Source organism: Nannospalax galili, unplaced genomic scaffold, assembly GCF_000622305.1.
Source record: "Nannospalax galili isolate Female #2095 unplaced genomic scaffold, S.galili_v1.0 scaffold805, whole genome shotgun sequence".
Lineage (NCBI taxonomy): Eukaryota > Metazoa > Chordata > Mammalia > Rodentia > Spalacidae > Nannospalax > Nannospalax galili.
Genome location: NW_008353486.1, coordinates 1029172 through 1052895, shown reverse-complemented (window position 1 = coordinate 1052895; position 23724 = coordinate 1029172). Strand labels below are relative to the sequence as shown.

The 23724-nt window shown below is 38.2% G+C and overlaps 1 protein-coding gene across 2 annotated transcripts in view; it reads left to right on the top strand.

Moving 5' to 3' along the window:
• The window catches only part of Vps54 (VPS54 subunit of GARP complex), a 90157-nt gene that overhangs the window by 58815 nt on the left and 7618 nt on the right, over positions 1 to 23724 (top strand). For both annotated transcript variants that reach the window (XM_008850631.2, XM_008850632.2), the window contains exons 12-22: positions 49 to 386; positions 4692 to 4821; positions 5498 to 5679; positions 6107 to 6219; positions 9878 to 9941; positions 12650 to 12755; positions 14537 to 14624; positions 15137 to 15258; positions 15367 to 15447; positions 21345 to 21452; positions 23618 to 23712. In XM_008850631.2, the coding sequence (XP_008848853.1) occupies positions 49 to 386; positions 4692 to 4821; positions 5498 to 5679; positions 6107 to 6219; positions 9878 to 9941; positions 12650 to 12755; positions 14537 to 14624; positions 15137 to 15258; positions 15367 to 15447; positions 21345 to 21452; positions 23618 to 23712 (1427 nt within the window). The remainder of the gene's footprint in view (positions 1 to 48; positions 387 to 4691; positions 4822 to 5497; positions 5680 to 6106; positions 6220 to 9877; positions 9942 to 12649; positions 12756 to 14536; positions 14625 to 15136; positions 15259 to 15366; positions 15448 to 21344; positions 21453 to 23617; positions 23713 to 23724) is intronic.

Genomic DNA, 23724 nt, shown 5'->3' with positions numbered 1-23724 from the left:
TCTCTCTCTCTCTCTCTCTCTCTCTCTCTCTCTCTCTCTCTCTCATAGGCAACATTGAATATCATTAGCAATGTTGTTCTCTCAGTTCTGGACAAAAACCAAAGGACTAGAGAATTGGAGGAGATTTCACAGCAGAAGAATGCTGCAAAAGACAATTCATTGGACACAGAGGTGGCTTATTTAACCCACGAAGGCATGTTTATAAGTGATGCTTTCAGTGAGGGTGAACTAGCACCTATGGCAGTTGATACTACCTCTCAAAGAAATGCGTCTCCAAATAGTGAGCCCTGCAGCAGTGATTCAGTGTCCGAACCAGAGTGCACTACTGATTCTTCATCTAGCAAAGAGCAGATAACATCTTCCACTCCAGGAGGTATAGATATTATGTGAGTATAGTAGCTATTATGAGATTGATAAGGCATTGACTTATTAATGGTTTCAGTAAACTTAAGTATTCAACTCATTTTAAAAAGTAAACGTGGGCTGGGCGTGGTGGCGCATGTCTTTAATCCCAGCACTCGGGAGGCAGAGGCAGGCGATCTCTGTGAGTTCAAGGCCAGCCTGGTCTACATAGTGAGTTCCAGGACAGATGGGGCTACAGGGAGACCCTGTCTCAAAAAGACCAAAAAAAAAAAAAAAAAAAAAAGTAAACGTTTGTTTGGAATTTAACAAATTATATTAATTTTATGAAATACGTATTTTATTTTGAAATGTGTAGAAGATACGGACGTGAGCATTGGGGATAATAGAGAAATTGTAGAATGTTATGACTGGAAAAGAACCTTGATTATTTAATGAGATGCCCTCATTTCAGTGCGATAGTAACTGATACCCAGAGACCTCAGACAATTTACATAAGGTCAGTAACTGAAGAGCATTTCTTGGAACCCACATCTGTTACTGCTGTAGTAATTTTTTCTGTTTAGCTGCTTTCTTATTTTGTATATAATGAAGATATGTTTGACTTATTATAATCATTACTCCTGTCAAGAAGTAGAACATTATGATCTTTCTAGAATCTCCCCATCCCTATGCCACAAACCATCAACATAATTGGATTTAAATTTTTTTTCATCACTTTTAAAACTTTATATAGTGGAACCACATTTTTTTGTGTGTGTCTGACTTCTTCAACATTTATGTTTTTGATATTTGTCCAAGTTTTTTCATGTAACAGGAGTTTATTATTTGTATACAAAAGTTGCATTTTATGAAAATACCACAATGTAAAATTCATTTTACTGTTGATAAGATTTGGAATTTTTTTATGGTGGAATGAATTTAACCCAGTGCCTTGTGCATACTACGCATGCACTCTACCACTGAGCTAAATCCTCAGCCCTTAAACTCTTCACAGTATCTTTGGTGCACATGTCACAAACATTTATTTTGCACACACGTGCACATTCACTCACAAACACTTATGTTGAATATATATATATGTATACACATATCATACGTGTGCACATTCACTCACATTTATGTTGAATATATATGTGTGTGTATATACACACATGCACATTCACTAACAAACATGTTGAATATATATGTGTATGTTTACACATGTGCACATTCACTCACAAACATGTTGAATATATGTGTGTATACACACATACATGTGCACATTCAATAGGAATGGAGATATACATATATATCTCCCCATACATAATCACCAAACACAATGAGTTCACATCTTGGTGAATGCACAGTCAACACACAGAAAATTGGAAGGGTTTTGACAGCAGGAGAGCTTAGTTTCTTAAAATAGAACACTCTTCTCAAGCAAAGAAAGGATGAGGAATTTATTTGGGAAGCCTGTATTCATATAAGGAAGGCACTTTGATGCTGGTATATTCCCAAGCATACTCAATTTAAGATACACACTGTGGGCATGCTCAGTTAGGTCATAGCTCATGAACAAAAGGTGACAGAAGCAACCCCCTCCCCCGCCCCCATATACCCAGTCAACCTTATTGAAGCTGCAGGGAAGAAGATTCTCCAGGTATATTTGGTCTGATGCCCACATCATTTATAGTTCTGTCAAGAAGAGTTCCTGTCATTTTACATTCTCATTCACTCTTGATACTTATTGGTTTTTTTACACATTAGCCATTCTGAAGTATGTGTAACAGGTGTCGTAGTTTTAATTTTAGTTTTCCTGGCACTTTGTAGGAGAGCATCTTTTCCAATATTCATCTCCTGTCTCCTTAGCCTCTTCTGTGAAGCGCTTACTGAAGGCCTTGGCCCATTTTCTGTTGCTTTGACATTTCTTCCTGATTTACTAGAGTTGTTTATGTTAGCTCTTATGTCTGTTATCCGTATTGCAAATGTCATTTCCTACTTTGTGGATTGACTTCACTATAGTTTAGGTTTTTGGTGAACAAAAGTTCTTAGTTTTAAAACTGTCTTGGGGCTGGAGAGATGGCTCAGAGGTTAGGAACACTGACTGCTCTTGCAGAGGACCCGGTTCGATTCCCAGCACACACATGGCGGCTATGAACCACCCTTAACTCCAGTTCCAGGGGAATCCAAAGCTTCTTCTGACTTCTGCGGCATTTGCACGACTCAGGTGCACTCACATACATGCAGGCAATACACTCATACACATAAAATAAAACGAAACAACCCTACAAACTATCCCTTCCACATTTAGATTTACAGCTCCTCTGGAATTGTTTTTGTGTATCATGTGAGGTTTTCTCCCCATCCCCTCTTTCTTATGTAAATATGCCCTAGGCCCAGCACCATTTATTGAAAATGCTGCCTCATGTACCATTCTGTAGTTACCCTTTTGCCGTAAATCAGATATTCTGATACATATGTGTCTAGTTCTGGGCTCTATTTTTTTCATTTTTCTGTATTTGCACAAATACTACATAAATAGAATTATCTTACTGTAGTCGCTATGGATTTTAAATAAGTCTTGATATCTGAAACTAATTTCTCCTATCTTTTCTTCTTAAGTATTGTAATCTCAGCTGCTTGAGAGATTGAAGCAGAAGGGTCTCAATAAAGAAATTTAGCGAAACCCTGTCCTACTTTGTTTCTCCATTGCTGTGACAAAACACTCTGACCACTACCAACTTGGGGAGGAAAGAGTTTATTTGTCTTACATCTCCCAGGTCACAGTTCATCAGGGAGCCCAAGGTAGGAACTCAGGGCAGGAACCTGGAGTCAGGAGCTGGAGCACAGGCCTTGGAGGATCACTGCTGACTGACTTGCTCCCCTGGCCCCTGCTCAGCCTGCTTTCTTATGCAACACAGGCCCACCTGCCCAGGGGTGGCACCACCCACAGTGGGCTGGGCCCTCCCACATCACTCAACAATCGAGAAAGTGCCCCATGGACATGGCCACAGGCCAGTCCAACGAAGGAAATTCCCCAGTTGAGGCTCCCTCAACCAAGGTGTGTCAAGTTGACACTAAAGCTATCCAGCACAGTCCCTATTTGAAAATAAAATGAAAAGGGCCGGTATGTAGTGCAGTGGTATAGGGCTTACCTAGTATGAGTTGAGGCCCTAGGTTCAATCCCTGTGAACCCTCTCTGCTAAAAGATAGTTTACAGTTTGTTCTTTTCAGAACACAATCCACAGTTTGGACTTGATATTTCCACTTATATTCTAGAGGCTGTAATGTTACATATAACTGTCTATAAAGGAGGCTTGAAATGGAGTCTTTAGCTTATGGGTTATTTGCCAGTTAGGGTAGTTACCCAGCTAAAGCTATTAGTGTGACGGAAGCGAGAACAAATACTGAAAGCTAACTCGCGCTCTGCTATGCCATTTGAGAGTCTTAAACTAGCCTCAGAGTTTTTATTCTTGCTTTGCTACCCTTGCTGTCTTCACTAGGGTCCACTTTGAGAATTGAACAAGATAGCATTTTTGAGAGTATTTTAAGACTATTAACCCTTCTTCTATTTTAAACATTAGTAAGTAGTTAGTGATTTGAAGGATGACAAGTAATGACCCTGTTAGAGTCCCAAGTTGCTTCAAACTAATATGAGTTGGAGCCTGTTTAGTAGTAGCTTTGAAAATGGTCTTGATTAGCTGAAAGGGATAAAAAATGACACTAAGGCACTTAACTTGGCTTAAGATGACACTAAACTGAGCTGTTGTCTTGGAATTAGTAGCCTTTATATAGGCCCCTTGAGGGAAAATAATTAAAAATAATCTTATATTTCTCTTCACAATTGAAAAAAGTACATTGTAGCTTATAAATGCAGCTGTTTTACACAGGGTCCTTGGGGCAGTGGCCTGTTGCAGTGCTTAGCACTTAAGTTCAGTAAATATTCAGCCATTAAGTAAAATTTAATTACAAGAAAAAAGAGTGTCCTGTTTGTCCTTTCTTCCTGCCTGTTCCACTCTGTCATCCTAAGCACTTGTGCACAGCCTCTTCCTGCCACAGCTGCCAACTTGTTCAAGCCAAAAATGTCTTTTTTTCTCTAATATCTACAGATACTTCAATCAGAGTATGAACTAAGTATTAAAAATACAGCAGAGAAAGTTATTCTTATGTAATGTTTACCTGTGCATGTTTAACTGAAAACCATTAAAATCTGTTAGGTATTTGGTACAGTCAAGAATTTTTCTCAAACATGAGTTTTATAGCTCTTTATCCTCTTTGATGATATGTGTCTTGTGGAAAATGCCATGTTTACAGACCTCCCTGACTAAATCTCATTTTATCGTTTTCAGGATTAATGAAGATACAAAATTAACTGACTTAGAGCTGGGGAAACTAGCAAACAGCATCCAGGAGTTACTGTGCAGTGCTTCGGATGTGTGTCATGATCGCGCCGTCAAGTTTCTCATGTCACGAGCAAAGGTATTCTCTAGAGATTTTATATTTATACAGGATGCAGTTACTTTAGATGCTTAGGTTATATTTTTGCTTACATACCTATGTTCCCTATAATGCATAATAAAGTTAATAGTATTACTGGTGTGATCTCTCAGGGAGCTACTGAAATGTCAAATAATTAAATGAAATGGAAAAAAATCATTGAACCATTATTATCAAATAAATGACTGAAGTGCCTATTTTAAAATATAACACCTTAATGATTATTTTGAATCTAATGTGCTATTTTATTTGTATTCGAACATATGTAGATATAACCAAATAAGTTATTACTAAAATTGAACCCAAGTATTGTAAAGATTATATAGGATGACTTGAATTCATCTGAGTTACTATGTTATAAAGTGATCAGAATCAAATTAGATATTTTTAGCTTTTCATGTTCAACTTTAGGATCTAAAGTATTAGGAAATTGTATTTGAAGTATGATTATTAATAATTATAGTAAATAATAGTAAATTAATTTATATATAGTAAATTATTAATTATGATTAAATATAATGAACACGATATAACAAACACATTAGGAAAGTAATATAATTAACATTAACAGTTATTAAGCTGTTAGTTTTATAGCTCATGCGTATTTGGTGTTACAATAACTTCCTGTCATGATTTTTGTGCTATTTTTAAAATTTAGGATGGTTTTCTTGAGAAGTTAAATTCCATGGAATTCATAACGCTTTCTAGATTGATGGAAACATTTATTGTAGACACTGAACAGATCTGTGGAAGAAGAAGTATGTCATTACTTGGAGCACTTCAGAGCCAAGCTAACAAGTTTGTAAATAGGTTTCACGAGGAAAGGAAAACCAAGCTCAGGTACTGTCACCATGTCCATTCTGCTCTTCCTTTTTAAAGCAACAGCTACATTCTTAAGCGAAAATTTGACCAGTTGGCTAGCCAGTATTACAGACACACACACACACACATACACACACACACTCTTACATTAAAGGTAGAGGTAGAATTCAAGTCACATTTCTCAGTTTTTCAGATGTAGTTAGAATATTTATTTCTATTAAAGGAAGATCTTTAGTAGGTTAATGTTTCTTTCCCACTCAAAGTTGCATAAATAGTTTTCTTTACTCTTTTTGTTTAAGAGAAAAATATTTTGTAAAAGTATTGCTTCTGTTTATGAATAGTTCCACTTATAACAGTGTATGCTCATCTGCTCTTCTTCCCTTTCCTTTTAACTAAGATGAAATGTTTCGACTAAACTTTTCCCTCCTTCCTTCACTTTACATAGCCTCCTCTTGGACAATGAGCGGTGGAAGCAAGCAGACGTTCCTGCAGAATTTCAAGATCTTGTTGACTCTATAGCAGATGGAAAGATTGCTTTACCTGAAAAAAAATCAGGAGGTGTGTCTGATCATCCATATGCTTTTCTTCTGTGTTTATACTGTTTATTTTTAATTAAAAAATCAAAAAATTATTTCTATTATTTTATGGGTATGAGTGTTTACATGTTAACACTATATGTTACATACATGAGTTACATGTATGTAAACGCACCATGTGTGTGCAGTGCCCACAGAGGCCAGAAGAGGTCATCAGAAGCTGGGTCCTGCAAGAGCAACTGGTGTTCTTAACTGCTGAGCCATCTCTCCAGCCCTTGTTGGTTATGAATGCTTAGTATTTCTTTAGTTGACAGTGCCCTAGAACTAATACCCCAGCTTAGTTAATTGACAGAAAAACTATTTATGGTAATATGTTGTAACAATTTCAGATACTTATTGTTAACTATGTGCTAGACACTGACAATGTGCTTGATTTGTATCACTCCAGTTTTTTAACACAACAATTTGTAATGATGTTATGATGGTTACCTTCACAGTGAGGAAGCCTAAGGTTAGCAGGGTTAAGGATATTGAACAGATGATGATCTGGGATTTATAAATCTTTCTTAACTCCTGTACCACATTGTTCAGAGCCCTGTATTCAGTCAATGAACAGCAGTTAGTACCCACTTTGTATTATGTATTTCAATGAAGATAACAGTAAAATTCTGATTTAAAGAAGCTGAATTTAATGAATAAAATAAAACTGTGTGCGTGTGTGTGTGCGTCTGTGTGTCTGTGTGTCTGTGTCTATGTCTATGTCTGTGTCTGTGTCTGTGTCTGTGTCTGTCTGTATATCAAGAACTGTTTAGAAGGAAACTGAAGGACACAAAGAAAGATGGGCCAGAGACGTGGGATGAAATCTAGAACACAGAAGTGAAAAAAACCAGAGGTTTAATAAAGACTTGTCTTGTCTTTAATGTCAAACACCAGTTGGTTTCCTATGAAAGGGATGCAATAGCTAGGAGATATTTTTGTGTGGAAGTTAAAATAGAGTCATCATCTTGCGATAATAATGTAAATTGACCTACAATCAATTCTGACATGAAGTTTATGAATATTATAGAGGCAGTTTAACTATTTCAGATTTTGTGCTTGTAATGGAAGTTTAATATTTTTTACATACAAATAAATTTAAATTGTATACTTCACTTTTGTATGCAGTGCAGCTATGTCACAAGAGGAAGATTAAAATCCATAGTGACCGTTAGTTTGTCATGACTGAGATTGTTTGCAGTCTTAGTGATTCAGTGGAGTGACAAAACTGTAATGTAGTTCAGTGCTAAGGAAGGGTAAGACAACGTAGTCTACTCTGTAAGTAAGTTTATCTGGGAAGGGAAAAATGACCAATCATGTGGAACATAGAGTGATAAAAGAAATTAGATTGTCACCTTAATCCAAAAAGATTGAAAGGAGGTTGTTTTTGTTTTTTTTGAAGTAGGAGAAGCTGAATTATATATTTTTTTCATGACAGGTGTCTTAGTTTGGTTTCTCTGTTTCTGTGATAAACCACACTGACCAACCAAAACCAACTTGGGGATGAAGGAGTTTATTTCATCTTACTCTTCTAAGAAATAGCCCATTTTTGAAGGAAGCAGGAACTGAAGGCAGACCACGGAGAAATACTGCTTACTGACTTGCTTCTCTGTCTGTGCTCAACCTGCTTTCTTACACAACCCAGGACCATCTGTCTAGGGGTGGCACTGTGCATAGTGGGCCGGGCCCTCCCACATCATTCAACAATCAAGAAAATACCTCATAGACATGCCCAAAGGCCAATCCATAAAGGAAATTCAGTTTGTCAGCTGAGGTTCTATCTTCCCAGATGTGTCAAGTTGACAACCAGAAACCAAACATGACAATAGAAATAAGAAGCTTGAGTTTTGGATAAGAATGAGAGATGGTGATTTATGGGGCAAGGTACTCAGAATTGAATTCAGAGTCCAAGAGAAAGACTTCCCCTTCTACCACTATGCTAAGACACACAAGATATTTTGGTTGATAGAGGACACAGAGAGGAGTTGAAATAATTAAGTTAGTTTCTGTTGTCTAGTGAGGTTTTAAACAGGTCATAGTAGTAGGTGGTAGTTATAATAGTCTTTTTAGTTTGCTTGGTTTTTATTTTTTGAGACAGATTCTCCCTATAGCCCTAGCTGGCCTGGAACTCACTAGTAGGCAAGACTGCCTACTGCCTCTGCCTCCTAAGTGATGGGATTAAAGATGTGTGCTACAGTTTTTTAATTGATTATATGATACTAGCAAAAACAAAAGCAATGTATTAAAAGCTGAAGAAAAGACAAGTACTGTGAACATACATCTGGTCTTTCAAGCTGTGTTTGATTGCTTCCTATTGTGGTGGTGTGGTCCTAGATAGCGAGGATGTACTTTCTCCTCTTGAACAGCTCATAGTCTTCAGTTCCGCTTTATGCAAATAGCATGGTTTTTCAATTAAAATGATAATGTGGAATGATTGTTAACTGTGGTTTTGTTTTTTGTTTCCTGGAGAGTGAAGTTTTGGGAGGAGGTTTCTTACATACCTTGCTTTTCTCTCTGTTGTCCCTCCCCCTGCTAAATAACGGGTATATGCTATTAGAACCCCATTACTATTTCACTACTCCTTATCAACTTAAGGACCCTAAGTTATTATTCCTTTCTCCATTATACTAGGTCATGTTCTAGGTACTGGGGAGATGAAGCTCATTGATAGTAGCTAATATTGAGTGCTTGGTGCTAGCCACTGTTTGTTCTAAGCGGTTTACATGTGTCATTTATAAGTCCATTTAACCTATACAGAAACTGAGGCACAAAAAGGTTAAGCAAGTGAGTGATTTACTGTTGCATAGGAGGTGGGGGAGCAGGGATTCAAATTCAGGCAGACTGACTTTCAGGTCCTTTCTCTTATGTAGTATTTGTGCTGCTTCTGTGTGGTATAGAGCATTGATTAATAAAGTGCTTGCTGTTACAAAATAAGTAGTTGTACATTCAGAGTGAATTGTGATTAGAAATTACATTACTGGAGCTCTCTGCTTGAAAGAAAAGAGGAAGTAGACATTTTTGTCTTAGTGTTCAGAGACTTGAAGCTTAGTGATATGCAGTGACTTGCCTCTGATAAGCTAATTAGCTTCTCTGATCTAGGACAATGTTCTTTTTACCTCAGAATATTAAATTTTGTTTTTTAGCAATAGGAAATGTCACATGCTGAATATTAACTTCTGGGTTGAAATCTTTAGGATTAATAAACGTTAATAATAAAGAGTAGCCAGGTAAAAATGCTAGTCATACCTCTCTAAAGTAATTCTAACTTTTAAAAAATAATGAGTTACCAGTCATCTACCATGTACCCAGAGATTAGGCACTTTGTAGTCATTCCTATCACCCTTAGAGACAGATGCTATTAACCACATTTCATGGTTCCAGTAGTGACTCAGAGAAGTGAATCAGCCCATGATCATGCACCCATTCAGTAACTGGCAATAGTGGGTCTCAAATCTAAATCTAACTCTAAACCAGCATATTTCATTTACTGGCCATATAGCTTCCCACAGAGCAGAGTAGGTACTTATTTCAGAAATGAGATAGTCCTGAGCTCTACACAGGGACTGCCACTTTCAGTGTTTTCCTCCAGTATTTTGTTTCGTCTTGTAACCTTTTCTTTCATGCTTATTTGCTTTGTTTTCTAGCCACAGAAGAAAGGAAACCTGCTGAAGTTCTTACTGTTGAGGGACAGCAGTATGCTGTTGTTGGGTGAGTAGCACATTTTCTTCTTAGTTGAATCAGTTAGTTGAAATGAATTGAAAATTCTGGATTAACCATGTTGAATGCTACAAAATATTTAAGGGAAAATTTATGAATCCTCCTTTATTTGCTGTATTCTGTATTATGCTTTGTCCATAGGGCTTGATTTTCCTCATATAACGGGGAGCATTATATGAGCTAGCCCAAGGCTCATGCAGTAACTGCATGATACCATTACTACAATCCTAACCTCTTACTGTCTTTTCCTGCAGCTTTCTTATTGTGTAGTTTAGCTTTGCAGCTTCAGTTACGAGTTGTAATGCTCACAAAATGTAGAAAACATTCTCTCTATAAAATTATTGTAAAAATAAATCAATCATGCTATTGTATAATAATATAGTAAATTACATTAAATACATGCATTACAGTAAATTACATTAAATACATGCATTTAATACAGATCCATCATTATCATTTGAGTTATTTGATCCTTTTATTCTTTTGCCAATAAATGTATCTTTAGTTGAAATTAACTAGGAAACAACCAATTCCAGCATTGTCTAGTACTACATGCCTTTTATGAAACTGGTAACAATACCTTCATATTCTTCAAAGCACTGTACCATTTAAATATTTTCCTTACTTCTTGCACAATTTTCTTTTGAAATAGCCACTCCCTCCAGAAAGAAAGCAGTGCTTCTCTGTGAACTTAGTGTGTTCAGTCAAATTCTCTCTTTATGTGTATGTCCCCTGGTCACTCTGCTAAGGTGAGGGAGCATCTCTTACCATTTTCAGTCCCCCCCCCCTTTTTTTTTTAAATGTTTCTCTCTGGTTTCCTTTAAACAAAATATTTCATTTATTATTTTTATTTTGTGTGTATGAGTATATTGCCTGCATGCATGTAAGTACACCTGCATGCATGTAAGTACACCTGTCATGCAAAGCGTGTGGTGGTCAGAAGAGGGTGTTGGATCCCCTGGAACTGGAGTTACAGATGGTTGTTAGCTGCCATGTAGGTGCTGGGAATTGAACCCTGGTCCTCTGTAAGAGCAGCCAGTGCTCTTAACCATTGACTCATCTCTCAGCTCCCCATTTTCAGTTGTCTTGATACCATAACAATTACACAAAGAATGCATAGACTTGAAGCTTTTCCTCAATCAATATTTTAAATGTCTGAAGTGTATTCAGAAGCAAAGCCTTCTCTCCTCTGAAATCTGTGCTTGTTTCTGAGAGGGCAAAACTGTCCCCCCCCCCCCCCAGTAATTGCACCTCTCCAATCTAATTATAATTTCTGTCCCTAATGATCCATTATCTGGTTCTACTTCATGTCCTTAATGGTTCCTTTTGGGTGGTTTTCTGGCTCTTATGAAAGATATGCACTGGACTCATGCTACGTAAAGCAGGCATAGGCAACCCATGGCCTCAGAGTAAGCATTAAAAGGCTGGGCATGGTGAGTCACACCTTTGCCGGGCATGGTAGCATGTGCCTTTAATCCCAACACTCAGGAGGCAGAGGCAGGATCTCTGTGAGTTCAAGGCCAGCCTGGTCTACATAGTGAGTTCCAGGACAGCTGGGGCTACAGGGAGATCCTGTCTCAAAAAGCAAAAAAAAAAAAAAAAAAAAAAAAAAAAAAAAAAAAAAGAAGGCTGGGCATTGTGAAATACTACGGAGGCAGAGGTAGAATGATCTCTGTGAGTTTGAGGCCAGCCTGGTCAACATAGGGAGCTCCAGGTGAGCTGGGACTATAGAGAGACCCTATCTCAAAAAACAAAAATCAGGGATGGAGAGATGGTTCAGCAGGTAAGAACATCTGCCGTTCTTCCAGGGGACCTGGGTTCATGGCTGCTAACAACCATTGGTAACTCCAGTTCCAAGGAATCTGACACCCTATTCTGGCCTCTGGCAGGGCATTCTATGCATGTGGTGCACTTACATACATGCAGGCAAAACACTCATACACATAAAATAAAAATAATAAAATATTTTAAAAATCAAAAAGGCTATGCATTGCTTTTGAATTATGAGTCCTTTATAGTCTTTAGACATTTATAAAGTATTATTTAGCATGGATTCTCATTTCTGAACATCTGAATGAATTTTATAATAAATGATTCTTTTCCTCATTTCAGTCCTTCTTAACCTCAAAATAGTGTGTCCCTTTAACTTGTGACATGCCCTGTTATTAAGCTGATACTTTATCATCTTTGGAGAACATTTTGTGACCAGTCAGTAAACTTCTTAGGGCATATGTGCTCCTTAGAGCCATTGTAAGTTCTTTCTCATCTCACTGAGAAAATCTGGACCGACTTCCCTTGATTAATTCAAGAGCTATAATTGAGGACCTTTCACATGGTTAAGCAGAAACACTGGCTAGTCTTTTGTCAGCATTTCTGAATTGACCAAAGAATGGAAAACTTTCTGTATTGAGGAAACTTGCTTAAGAATGCCATGAGTCTGCTGTGCCTACAGCACAAAGTGTGACAGGCTATCATTGTCAGTCCCTTCTATCGCTGACTATGCATCTGCTTGCTGTGAAGGTGAGCACTCATCTCCTAACTCACATTGGGCCAGGACTTGCTGTACTTGTAGGTAAAACACAATTTCACAGGACCAAGATCAGTATATCTTAAGAGATGATTTGAACTGGCTATTTGATTTTTATATTCCAAATAATTTTGATTTTCCTTGTTTTGATTGTGGGTTATCCTTCTTACAGAACTGTATTACTGTTAATAAGAATCATCCTTGAATATTGCCAGTGTGTGGACAACATCCCATCTGTTACTACTGACATGCTTACTCGGCTGACAGATTTGTTGAAGGTGTGTATGGCTTCATTTACTCATTTATGGAAAAATAGTAAGAAGAGTTATTAATTCGTTGGCTTATAACTAATATTTCCCTCTAAGATACTCATCTAGTTATCTTTAGGGCACTGGCTTTGTGATATTGATTATGGTTGTGTCACATGTTATGAAGAAAAGGCAGCCTGCTTCCTTGTACTCCACACTGTGTGTGTGTATGTGTGTGTGTGTGTGTGTATGTGTGTGTTGGGGTATCTGCGAGTGCACATGAGTATGGAGGCCACAGGTCATCACATCCATTGAGATGCTGCTGATACTGAAAACAGGAATGATTTGCTTCATAGGTGCTAGACATGATTGAGGTCACTTAGGTAAAAGCCTGGACTGCTTTCAAAAATGTGCTTGACAGGAAGGAATACAATGAACTTTACAAAATTCATCTCAGTAAAGTGAGAGATTTTTCCTTACATCATTTGTTCAGAACTACTAATGTAAAATGAAATGATAATTATTTGGCTATTTCATATTAATAAGTATTTTTAAGTGTTAGTATCACTTCATCAAGAAAGATTTTTCCACTTCTGGAAACAAGAATTTCCAGGCTGAGGAAGTATCTCATTTCAAGTGTGAGGATGCTGAGTGTAGGCATAGAGGCCCCTTTCTCTGCCACCGGCATTGGCAGCCAGACACAGGGGATCTCCAGGCAGGCTGGTTTGCTAGAATAGCCAGAATCAGAAAGTTCCAGGTTCAAGTAGAAACTCAATACATACAGAGTAGCAGAAGAATGCACCTGATGTCAACCTCTATCCTCCACATGTATGTACACAAACACACACACATGCACACACACACACATCTGTACATGTGTGAACACATATGCAAAAAAAAGCATAAACTAGGACCTAAAGATTTGTTTACTTTTATTTTATGTATATGGGTGTTTTGCTTGCATGTATGTAAGCGCATAAAATGCCTATGGAGGCCAGAAGAGGGTCTCAGATCTTCTGGAACTGTAGTTACAACTGATTGTGAGCTGCCCTATGGGTGCTGGGGACTAAACCCAGGTTCTTTGGAAGAAGAAGTGCTCTTAACTGCTGAGCCATCTCTCCAGTCTCCTGAATTGGTTTTGTAAATTCAAATTAAAGATTAATTTCTGGGACTGGAGAGATGGCTCAGTGGTTAAGAGCACTGGCTCCTTTTGCAGAGGACCTGCATTCAGTTCCAGCACCCACATGATGGCGAATAGCCTTCTAAAACTCCAGTTCCAATTCCTTCTTCTGACCTCCACAGGCATTGTGTGATATGGGTGTACTTAAATACATGCAGGCAATACATCCATACACATAAAATAAAAATAAAATAAAAAGATTAAATTCTAAAAACTGATTTTTAGAATTTTCTGATTTTTTTTCTCCATCAGAAGTCAGTATTGGGAATACCTGTCCTGTCCCCCTTTATATGAGTGCATAAGTAGATTCTAATTGCTTTCACTAGAAAATTTATGATCTCACATCACTATCATATGATGCACCTATAGTCTCAGCACTTGGGAAGTTACGTAGGAGAAGCGTCACAAATCGGAGGCCAGCATAGATTTCATGGTGAGTTTCAGGTTAGGCTGCACTCAAAGTGGGACCCTGTCTCAGGAAACAAACAAGAAACCTAACCAAGACAAACTCACGATCCATGGGTGAGAGGGCGAGAGGAAGAGGGTGTCTTTGTGGAACACTGAGCACGTTGCCACCCTATATACTGGTTTTAATAATTGCTGAAAGTTTTTCTCTTTTTCTTCTTTTCAGTACTTCAATTCAAGAAGTTGCCAGTTAGTTCTTGGAGCTGGTGCCTTGCAGGTTGTTGGGCTAAAAACAATTACTACAAAAAATTTGGGTATGAACTTTTCCATTTAATTCCCTTGCTGAAGTGTTATAATGACTCATTTTCGTATTATGCCTTTTGTTTGCATGGCTCGAGGCAGAGGCTATAAAGTGGCAAATGCCACTTAAGTCTTTTATGTACTATCATGACTAGCCTTGGGAAATGTAAGATGCTTTGCTTCTGATGTTGGAGTTCTTAAGTGATAGCACTCTCTAAATGTTATGATATAATATGTATAAGATATTTGGGGAAAATATGGATTAAAAGTACTTTGGGGAGAATGTCAGGACAGTCAGCTGTGTCATTAGTGTCCTTGGGGTACTGATGCTCACTGCTGGTGTCCATGTTCATTACCGAATTATTTTCCTGTGTAAAATGGCATGTGTTGCCTTCCACAATGGTGCCTTTTCATTTATGAAATAAACTGGAGTCTGTATAAGAGTGATAGTGTTGCCTTAGTTTAATATATATTTAATCATTATCTTTTTGTTTCTCTATTATATATCCACTCCTTGAATCTTCAGCTCTTTCTTCACGATGTTTGCAGTTAATTGTGCACTACATTCCTGTGATCCGGGCTCATTTTGAAGCTCGACTACCACCTAAGCAATGTAACATGCTTAGGCATTTTGATCATATCACTAAGGTACTTTGTCACTGGTTTTCTCTTGGGATTTTATGAATTTGATTCTTTAATTCTTAAATATTTTGGAAATATTTCTCAGAAACTTTACAGTATTATTTCTCATTACAGGATTACCATGACCACATAGCTGAAATATCAGCTAAGCTCGTAGCGATAATGGATAGCCTGTTTGATAAGCTGTTGTCAAAGGTAATGATTTGTGGAAATGATTAGATTTTGTTTTCCTTTTATAGAGAATCCTAGATATATGAGACATGATAGGAGAATCTGAATGTTTAAAGACATTTACCAATTGATAGAATTTTAAACTCTTAGCTATCTGTTATAACCAAGGCCACCATTAGTGGTCTAACTCACAAATGGGTTGCAAATCAGATTCCTGAATTTAGACAGTAGCCCAGTGAAATGCTCAGATTTTCATAGCTGAGACTCATCTTCTCAATGCCGGGGAAGTAAGGGAGGTGTCAGGGCTGACAGAAGCCCAGCCCAAAAATGTTTTGTGTTGACTGCATTGACAAATGTGTCCATTCTTATAACAGAGTTGGGGGGACAGTAGTTTTGTTGTTGTTCAGGGACTTGTAAGGACAAAGATAAAAGTAGGGGGAAAAAACTAAGTAAATTATTTGAGATAAGGTGTGTTACTTTGTTTTCTGGGCTGAAAACAGAATCATCGGCACTCTGTGAGGGAAACCCTCACAGATCATCACTTTTCATTTGTTTCTTCTTTGTTTTTTATTCCCAGTAGGTCACTAAATGAAGTGGTACACCCTCAGATTGCCATTTTGAGGGTGTCTTCATTTAATTAGCCCTCTTTCTTTTGCCCTATCTTTTTCTTTCCCTGAGTTTGTCAGTCTGTGTTAGAGAGAAAATAGAAACTTCAGAGTTTGAACATGAAAGATTTAGCTAGAGTGGTGGGTTTTATATTGTTGGTTTTGCCCAAGGTCATATTTTAGTGAGGAACTTTGAATTTTCTTTCAATGTTTGCATCCTTCAGATTCTGAAGTGACAGAAACAATAGTCACCTAAGAGTCATGAAAGGGCAAGATAAAGTGCCTGTTCACACACAGACATGGGTCTGATCCTTTGGAAATGACACTGAGGAAATGCTTGGGAAAGGGTGCCACACTTGTTCAGTGCTTCTTAAGCTGTGGCTCAGGACCCCTTTCCATTCTTAAAAAATAAGTTAAGGAAACCAGGTGTGATGACACACTTCTTTAATCCCGGGACTTGGGAGGCAGAGGCAGGCGGATGTCAGTGATTTCGAGGACAGCCTGGTCTATGTAGCAAGAACCTATTAAAAAAAAAAAAGGATTTCCAAGAACTTTATGTAATTTACTCCAATTAGTAACTACCATACTAGAAATTAAAGCTAAGAAATTTTAAATCACAAGAAAACACAAATATACAATATATCTTTTATTAGCCTTCAGAACAACATCATGCCAAGGCATCTAAAAATCCCCACTGTTCAGGTATGAGAGAATGGGAATAAAAAGAAAACACCTTACTATTAAAACTGTTTTCCATTCTTGGATTCCCTGACAGGCTCTGTGACTCCAGGTATCCCCAGGTCACTTCCAGGTGGCTGGTGAAGAGTGTTATGCTGCATATTAAAGCACTTAGGGAATATACTTAGAGTAGACATAACTTTCTGTTTGTGACTACTAAATGGCTTCTAGTTTTATAAGGCTGAAGTTATTGCTTATAAACTTTTTTCTTCATGGGTAGCAAGTATCTAAACTCAGATGCAATTCTATTTCTTAATTTTTTTTTTTTTTTTTGATAGAGGCGTTTTTCTGTTTGACAAAGGCCAGTAGCATGTGTTGAAGAAGATTACCTTGTAACCGTTAAGGCAGAAGGCTGTCAGCTCAGAGTAGAGTAGGTGCAGATGTCAGATGTGGAAGCAGTAGCTGTGCTAGTAGAATGAGGTCAAGCCAAGTGTGCCAGTGTCTCCAGCCCCAACCTCACCTGCCACTTGCTATATGAAGAATTTTTGAATAAAAATTGTGACCATGGCTAGATTTTGTTCTGTGATGACTTTTTTTTCCCATAAAGAAGAGAATTATCTAATGAGCTTGGTTTATGTTCACATTCGTCATTCGACAGATGTTAACATTCTGCTTTTACTAAAATATTTTACAATAAATTTGAAGCAGTGTGAGATTTCACCCCCCATGTGTTGTGTGTGTGTGTGTGTGTGTGTGTGTGTGTGTGTGTGTGTGTGTGTGTGTGTGACTAAGAAAAGGGCCTTGGGGGATAGCTCAGTTGGTAAAATGCTCTTTTATAAATACTTTTGCAAGTACAAATCCGAGTTTGATTCCCAGAATCCATGTTGTTTTGTTTTGTTTTTTTTTTTTTTTTTTTTTTTTTTTTTTTTTTTTTTGTTTGTTTGTGAAGCAGGGTCTCCCTGTAGACCCAGCTGTCTCACTGTGCAGACCAGGCTGGCCTTAAACTCACAGAGATCTGCCTGCCTCTCCCTCCCAAATGCTAGGATTAAAGGCATGCGCCACCATGCCTGGCTTGTTTTCTTTTCTTTTTTTTTTTTTTAAAGCCAGGCATGGTGGCAAATGCTTGTAATTCCAGCACTGGGGAGGTGAAGACAGGTGGATACCCGGGTTTGCCAGCCAGCCAGTCTAGCTTTCATGGATCCAGGCCAGTGAAAAATCCTGTCTCAAAATAAAGATGGATGGCACCCGAGAAACAGTATCTAAGCTTGTCCCCTGGCATCCCCTTGACATCCACATGCGTACCTGCACGTTCATACACTAACACAATAAAAACTTAGCAAAACACATCTTTCTATAAAAACACTGCTATCATCATACCTAAGGATGTTATCAGTAGCTCTTTAATATCCTAATATCCTCAAATATCTCTTTTCATATTTGAAGCTTACCAGTTGACTCAGCATATCTTTTCACTATTTTGGACAGAGGCTTCTGTGTGTGATCCATTCATTACATTTGATGATTGTGTCTCTTAAGTTTTGGGTATGTGTGTGTATATATTTTTTTTTTGTGTGTGTGTGTGTGTGTGTGTGTGTGTGTGTGTGTGGTGTGTGTATGAGTCCCCTTGCCATTTTTTGTTTGAGGTTTTTTTGGGGGGGGTGGGGGTCTTTTTTGAGACATAGTCTCCTGGTAGCCCCAGCTGGCCTGGAGCTCATTATGTAGGGCCTCAGATTCACAGAGATCTGCCCGCCTCTGCCTCCTAAGTGCTGGGATTAAAGGCATGGACCACCACACCCAGCTTGTTTCATGTTTTTAATGTTACCAACTTACAGAATGTGGCCAGGCTTTCATGACATAATATTCTGTCTAGTTCCCACCCCTGTTACCTGGCATGTTGCATTCTGCCTGTACGAACAAGTCTGTCTTTGCCATTCCCTGTCTGACGACTTTCACGTGTAGCCAGAAGTTTGATCTTGTTTTTAATTCATACCAGAATAAGAGACAGTTTTGTTTTCAGTGTCTTTCAGTTTTTAGCCTTTCATTTCCTTTCCTGAAAATTTAATTTTGAGAAAGCACGACACAGCTGTATAATCTGGGCCATTTCTAAGACCTTATGAGTAACCTTGCTTGAATAGGATGAAACAGAATCTAATTGTCCTAACAGCTAGGCTAACTAATGTGTCTTATTAATGAATAATATTCATTTATTCACTCATTCAGTAAGCTACATGGAAACCATAGTGGTAGGTAACATACTAGTGTCTCAGTCTTCTATCTGGTCCTCAGATAGCAAAGGATCTAGTAGGGAAAGCCGGTCAGTAACTTCAGAAGTAAGGAGCGTATATGAAGTGTTAGGAGGAAGGAGTTGGTTTAGTGTAGTGTAGACGCTTTCACTGCTTTGGAAGAGAGAGCTGCCAGCTGAGGAGGCTCTATGAGAGTGCTCAGCTGCTGCATGCATATAAATGTTGATTTTAAAGATAGATAGTATTTGAGCAAATGAAGCTGACGTGACTTCTGAGATAACATGAACAAACATGTTGGAATCATAAGAAATCAGTTCTGTATCAGAATTACAGAAGCAGAACCAAATTAAATCTTATGTTACATATTAGCCAGTGAAGGACCTTGGGAGCCAGTGAAGGACTTTGGGCAAATTGTTCATCTACTTAATCCTCAGATTCTGTCTCTAGGTGGGGCTGACAGTAGAGACTGTCTCATAAGGATTTAGTGAGAATAAGTGAGAATAATATATAGAAATACACATGGAACACTTTTATCATGTATTTGACTATAGCAAGTTTCAGTAAATGTTGACTGCCAGTGTTTTGCTGTTATTAATAGTAACAGATGTAACAGTTCCATTTTGCTAATGCATTAGGTTGGGTAAACAGGAATGGGTGATATATTGGAAAAATAGTGGAGATCTCTATTACTAGAAAGCTAAGCAATTTAATCAAGTTTATTGAGGCATAATTAAAAATCAGTAAAATTTATGCTTTCTAAATATGCAATTTGGTGGCTGTAAAAGTATGTATAGTAATGCAACTGCCATACTCAAGATATAGAATATTATTGATAAACATTCTTGTGGGCACTTTTAGCTTAGTTTTGCCTTTCCTGGAATGTCCTTTCCATGGAGTCATGGCCTGTGGGGCTAGGCTCCTTTCATTCAGCAAACACTGAATGATGGAATGATTGGACAAAACTTATTCTGCATATGCTAATTTAAAATAATTTTTTAAAGGAGGGCAATCATGGGGTTGATGAATAAAACTTGCTGGCTCTTAGATGACTGAAGAAGAGGATGGTCGAAAGGGGAAGATCTAGGAAAGTGCAGTGCTACAGAGAGGGCTTAGTGTGATGATGTGGGAGAGGTCCCAGAATGAGGAAAGGGAGCAGGAAGTTACTCAGTGATTTTTCCAAAAAGGAATTCAGAAGAGTGTTCAAGTAGAAGGTGAGGGCACATTGTAAGGGTTGAGAATAAATGTTGTGTCAAGGAAATGAGCTAGTGAGTATAAAATGGAAAATAATGGACTCTTTAGGGAGCAAAGGGGACGAGGTGGGTCAGCCTTTTTAGGGTCCCAAAGCAAATGACCATAAGCTGGGTGACTTTACCTAAAATCAAGGTACCAGCTAGGCCAGGCTCTCTCCGAAGGCCTCTCTCTAGCTTGTGGGGTATGCTGTGAATCGTTAAATTCCTTGACTTCTAGTTTCAGTACAGCCAATATCTATGTTGTATTCATGTGGTTGTCCTTCCTCTGTCTGTCTGCATTTCCTTCTTTTCTTTAATAAAGACACCAGTCAGTGGATTTAGGGCCCATTTAACATTTAATCCAGTATAACTTAATGAATCACCATGTAGGGACATATTTGGTGGGTATGGGAGATACTGTTAGTACAGGATAGGAGGGTAATTAAGATAAAATGTTATAACAATGAAGTAATACTATCACTGAACAACAACAACAACAACAAAAACCCAGAAACACTAAGGAGGTAAAGAAATTAGCCATCACACATTGCAAAATGGTACAACCACTTTGGAAAATAGTTTGGCATTTCCTCATAAAGTTAAGCATGGAGTTAAATGACCCACTAACACATGCTATACCCAAGAGACATGAAAGCAGTCTGTACCCCACAACCTTTACACAGATGTTAATAGTGGCATTATTCATAATAGCTAAAAGTTGTACAGCATGAATGTCCATCAGTTGGTCAGTGGGTGAACAGAATGTGGTAATGTTATTCAGCCGTCCAAAGAAATGAAGTGCTGATATGTGCTGTAACATGAACTGTGACAGCATCGTGCTCAGTGGAAGAACCCACGTGCCTCATGATTTTGTTTATATGAAATAGCTAAAAATTGAGGGAGCTTGAATTTAAACCCAAATACATGGCTTTAAGCTCAGAAGCAGCTTATGTTCTTAGCTGCTAAACTATTTTTTTTTCCTATAAAGTAGATTAAGATATTAAACTAAAAGGTTCTCAGGATTCTTATCTAGATCACAGTTAAAGCTCTAAAACCCTATGCTAGAGTTAGATATATGGAGGTGCAGAAAACATATCTTAGGGAATATTGTAGACAGTGTACAATCCAAAAGACTGAACACAATTCTCACTCTTTTCCCTTGCCAGTATGAGGTGAAAGCTCCCGTTCCTTCCCCGTGTTTCAGGAATATTTGTAAGCAAATGACAAAAATGCATGAAGCTATATTTGATCTTCTTCCAGAAGAACAAACACAGGTGAGTAGTAATTCTGAAAACGACCTTTGTATATATGACATTTTATATCCATGTCAATTGGAGAGTTTTTACCTTGGCTCAGTTAAGCTTAGTTCATGGTCTAATGTGATTGCTATCATTTTGTAGGCTATTATATTGTTACGTTAGCAGTCACGTCTATTGGGGGCAGAGGGTGGCGTTCTTACTGGCTTGTGTGCTCTGCTCCCACTGGCCTCCGTTCTTGTGCCACCTGTACTTCCATTCTTTATCATTAGTATTTGTTAAATGAACATTAGTCATCCATAAGAATTTAGGGAACCCTTCACCCATGACAAGGGCTAGAGATGAGAGACGTCTACCCTTTGTCTCTACTGTGCCCCATCCCTAACTGTATTCCCCTTCCAAAGTATTACCATAAGATTCACTTTTCAGTGGCATCTGTACCTCGTATGCTCTTTATTCTCTCTTGAAACCTCAAAGGTATCTCCCATACCCAAGTCTTTCATTCACCTAACTCCCTTCCTTCATACTAGGTGATCTCATTCAAACCCAGTTGCAGAATGATCATAAACCTAGTTGATCATAACAAGTGGGTTTAACTATCATTGGATTTTTGTTATTCAGACAGTTTTGTGTGGTTTCTCTGTAATTGGCTGAGTGCAGGGAAATGGTATTGGGGACAGAGGGTGGCGTTCTTCCTGTCTCATGTGTGCTCTGCTCCCACTGGCATCCGTTCTTGTGCCACCCGTACTTCCATTCTACACTAGCTATTACCGGGTTTCTTCATGCTTTTCTAGGTTAATCATACTGCCCTCATAATGAAATGTCATCTGACTCCTTTGGGGTCTACTGAAGACTTGGGGGAGTAGTAAGATACACAATACCCTGGAGGGTCTTTTCTCTTTTATTACTTGCTAGCAACCATCCTTCTGCTGTGTGGCTTTTCTTAGGAGATGTGAAAAAAATGTTTGTTCTTCCTAGATAGTGCATCAAGAACAGGCTTAAGAATCCGCTCTATCCAAGTCCAGCTTGATGAACTCATGAGTTTATTAGGGTTACTTGCAGAAACATGGTGGCAACTCACTGAAACTACATCTCTGGAGTTCCATGCACAAGCTGCATTTCAGAGCTTCCTGTACAAGCTGGCAGCTTCAGGAAATTTCTTCTCTGACATCATCACCATTTACATAACCTTGGGAAGGGACTTAGTGAATCTCCTGATTTTCATGAACCTGGGAAGTTGCAGGAACTTCTCTCACTTGAAAATGAGTAATTGCTCACTGTATTAGTTACTTTTCTGTTGCTGTGATAAAATACCATGACCAAGGCAATTTATAGAGGAAGAGTATATTTAACATATGGTTCCAGAGGGGTAAGAGTCATAATGGCAGGAACGCATGGTGGCAGGAGCTGGCCAGAGCAGAAAGCTGAACAATCAGTCACATCTTCAAACAGGCTTAGGAAGCAGAGAGGAATGAAATCCAGCAAGGCTTAAGAACTGTCAAAGCCAGTGACGTGCTTCCTCCAGCATGGCCACATCTCCTAAAGGTTCCATGACCCTACCTAAACAGAGCCACAAACTGGGGACCAAGTATTCAAATATTTGGAGCCTCTGGAGGACACTCATTCATACCACCACACCCACACTTTCATAGGTGATTAATATATGAATTTTCCAACGAAAATGTTATGCCAAATTATTTCCATATATTAATTACATGTAATTTTAGGTTATGTGTTTCCCAAAGAAATATTGGGACGTTGCATTAAAAGTCTGCATGCAGGAACAATAAGGTGCTTCAAAAATGACTTTAGTCAAAAGTGTAAAGGTATCTTTGCATCTCTTGTCATTGTCTGTACCCCCCACCTCAATAAGTTCCTAGTTACTATACTATACAATTTTCCACTACTTTGCATTTTTTTAATCTATTATGGTTGACTCTGTTCACATATCCCACAGAAATTCTTGTAATGCACAGAAACGCAGCCTTACTGCTAAAGGAAGTACTATTGAGCAAGGAAAAGTTTTTGTCCAATCAGGGAGAAAAGCCTCAGTGAAATAGCAATTAATACTTCAGAAGGACAACAGAGATTTTAAAAAAATCCTTCTCCAAGTATTGATAACTGATACTTATGTCTTCTGTTTCAGGAGCACTTTAAGATACTTGGTTTTATTTCTTTTTCAGATGTTATTTTTAAGAATTAATGCAAGCTACAAACTCCACTTGAAAAAGCAGTTGTCTCACTTAAATGTAATAAATGATGGAGGACCTCAAAATGGGTATGGTTTTCA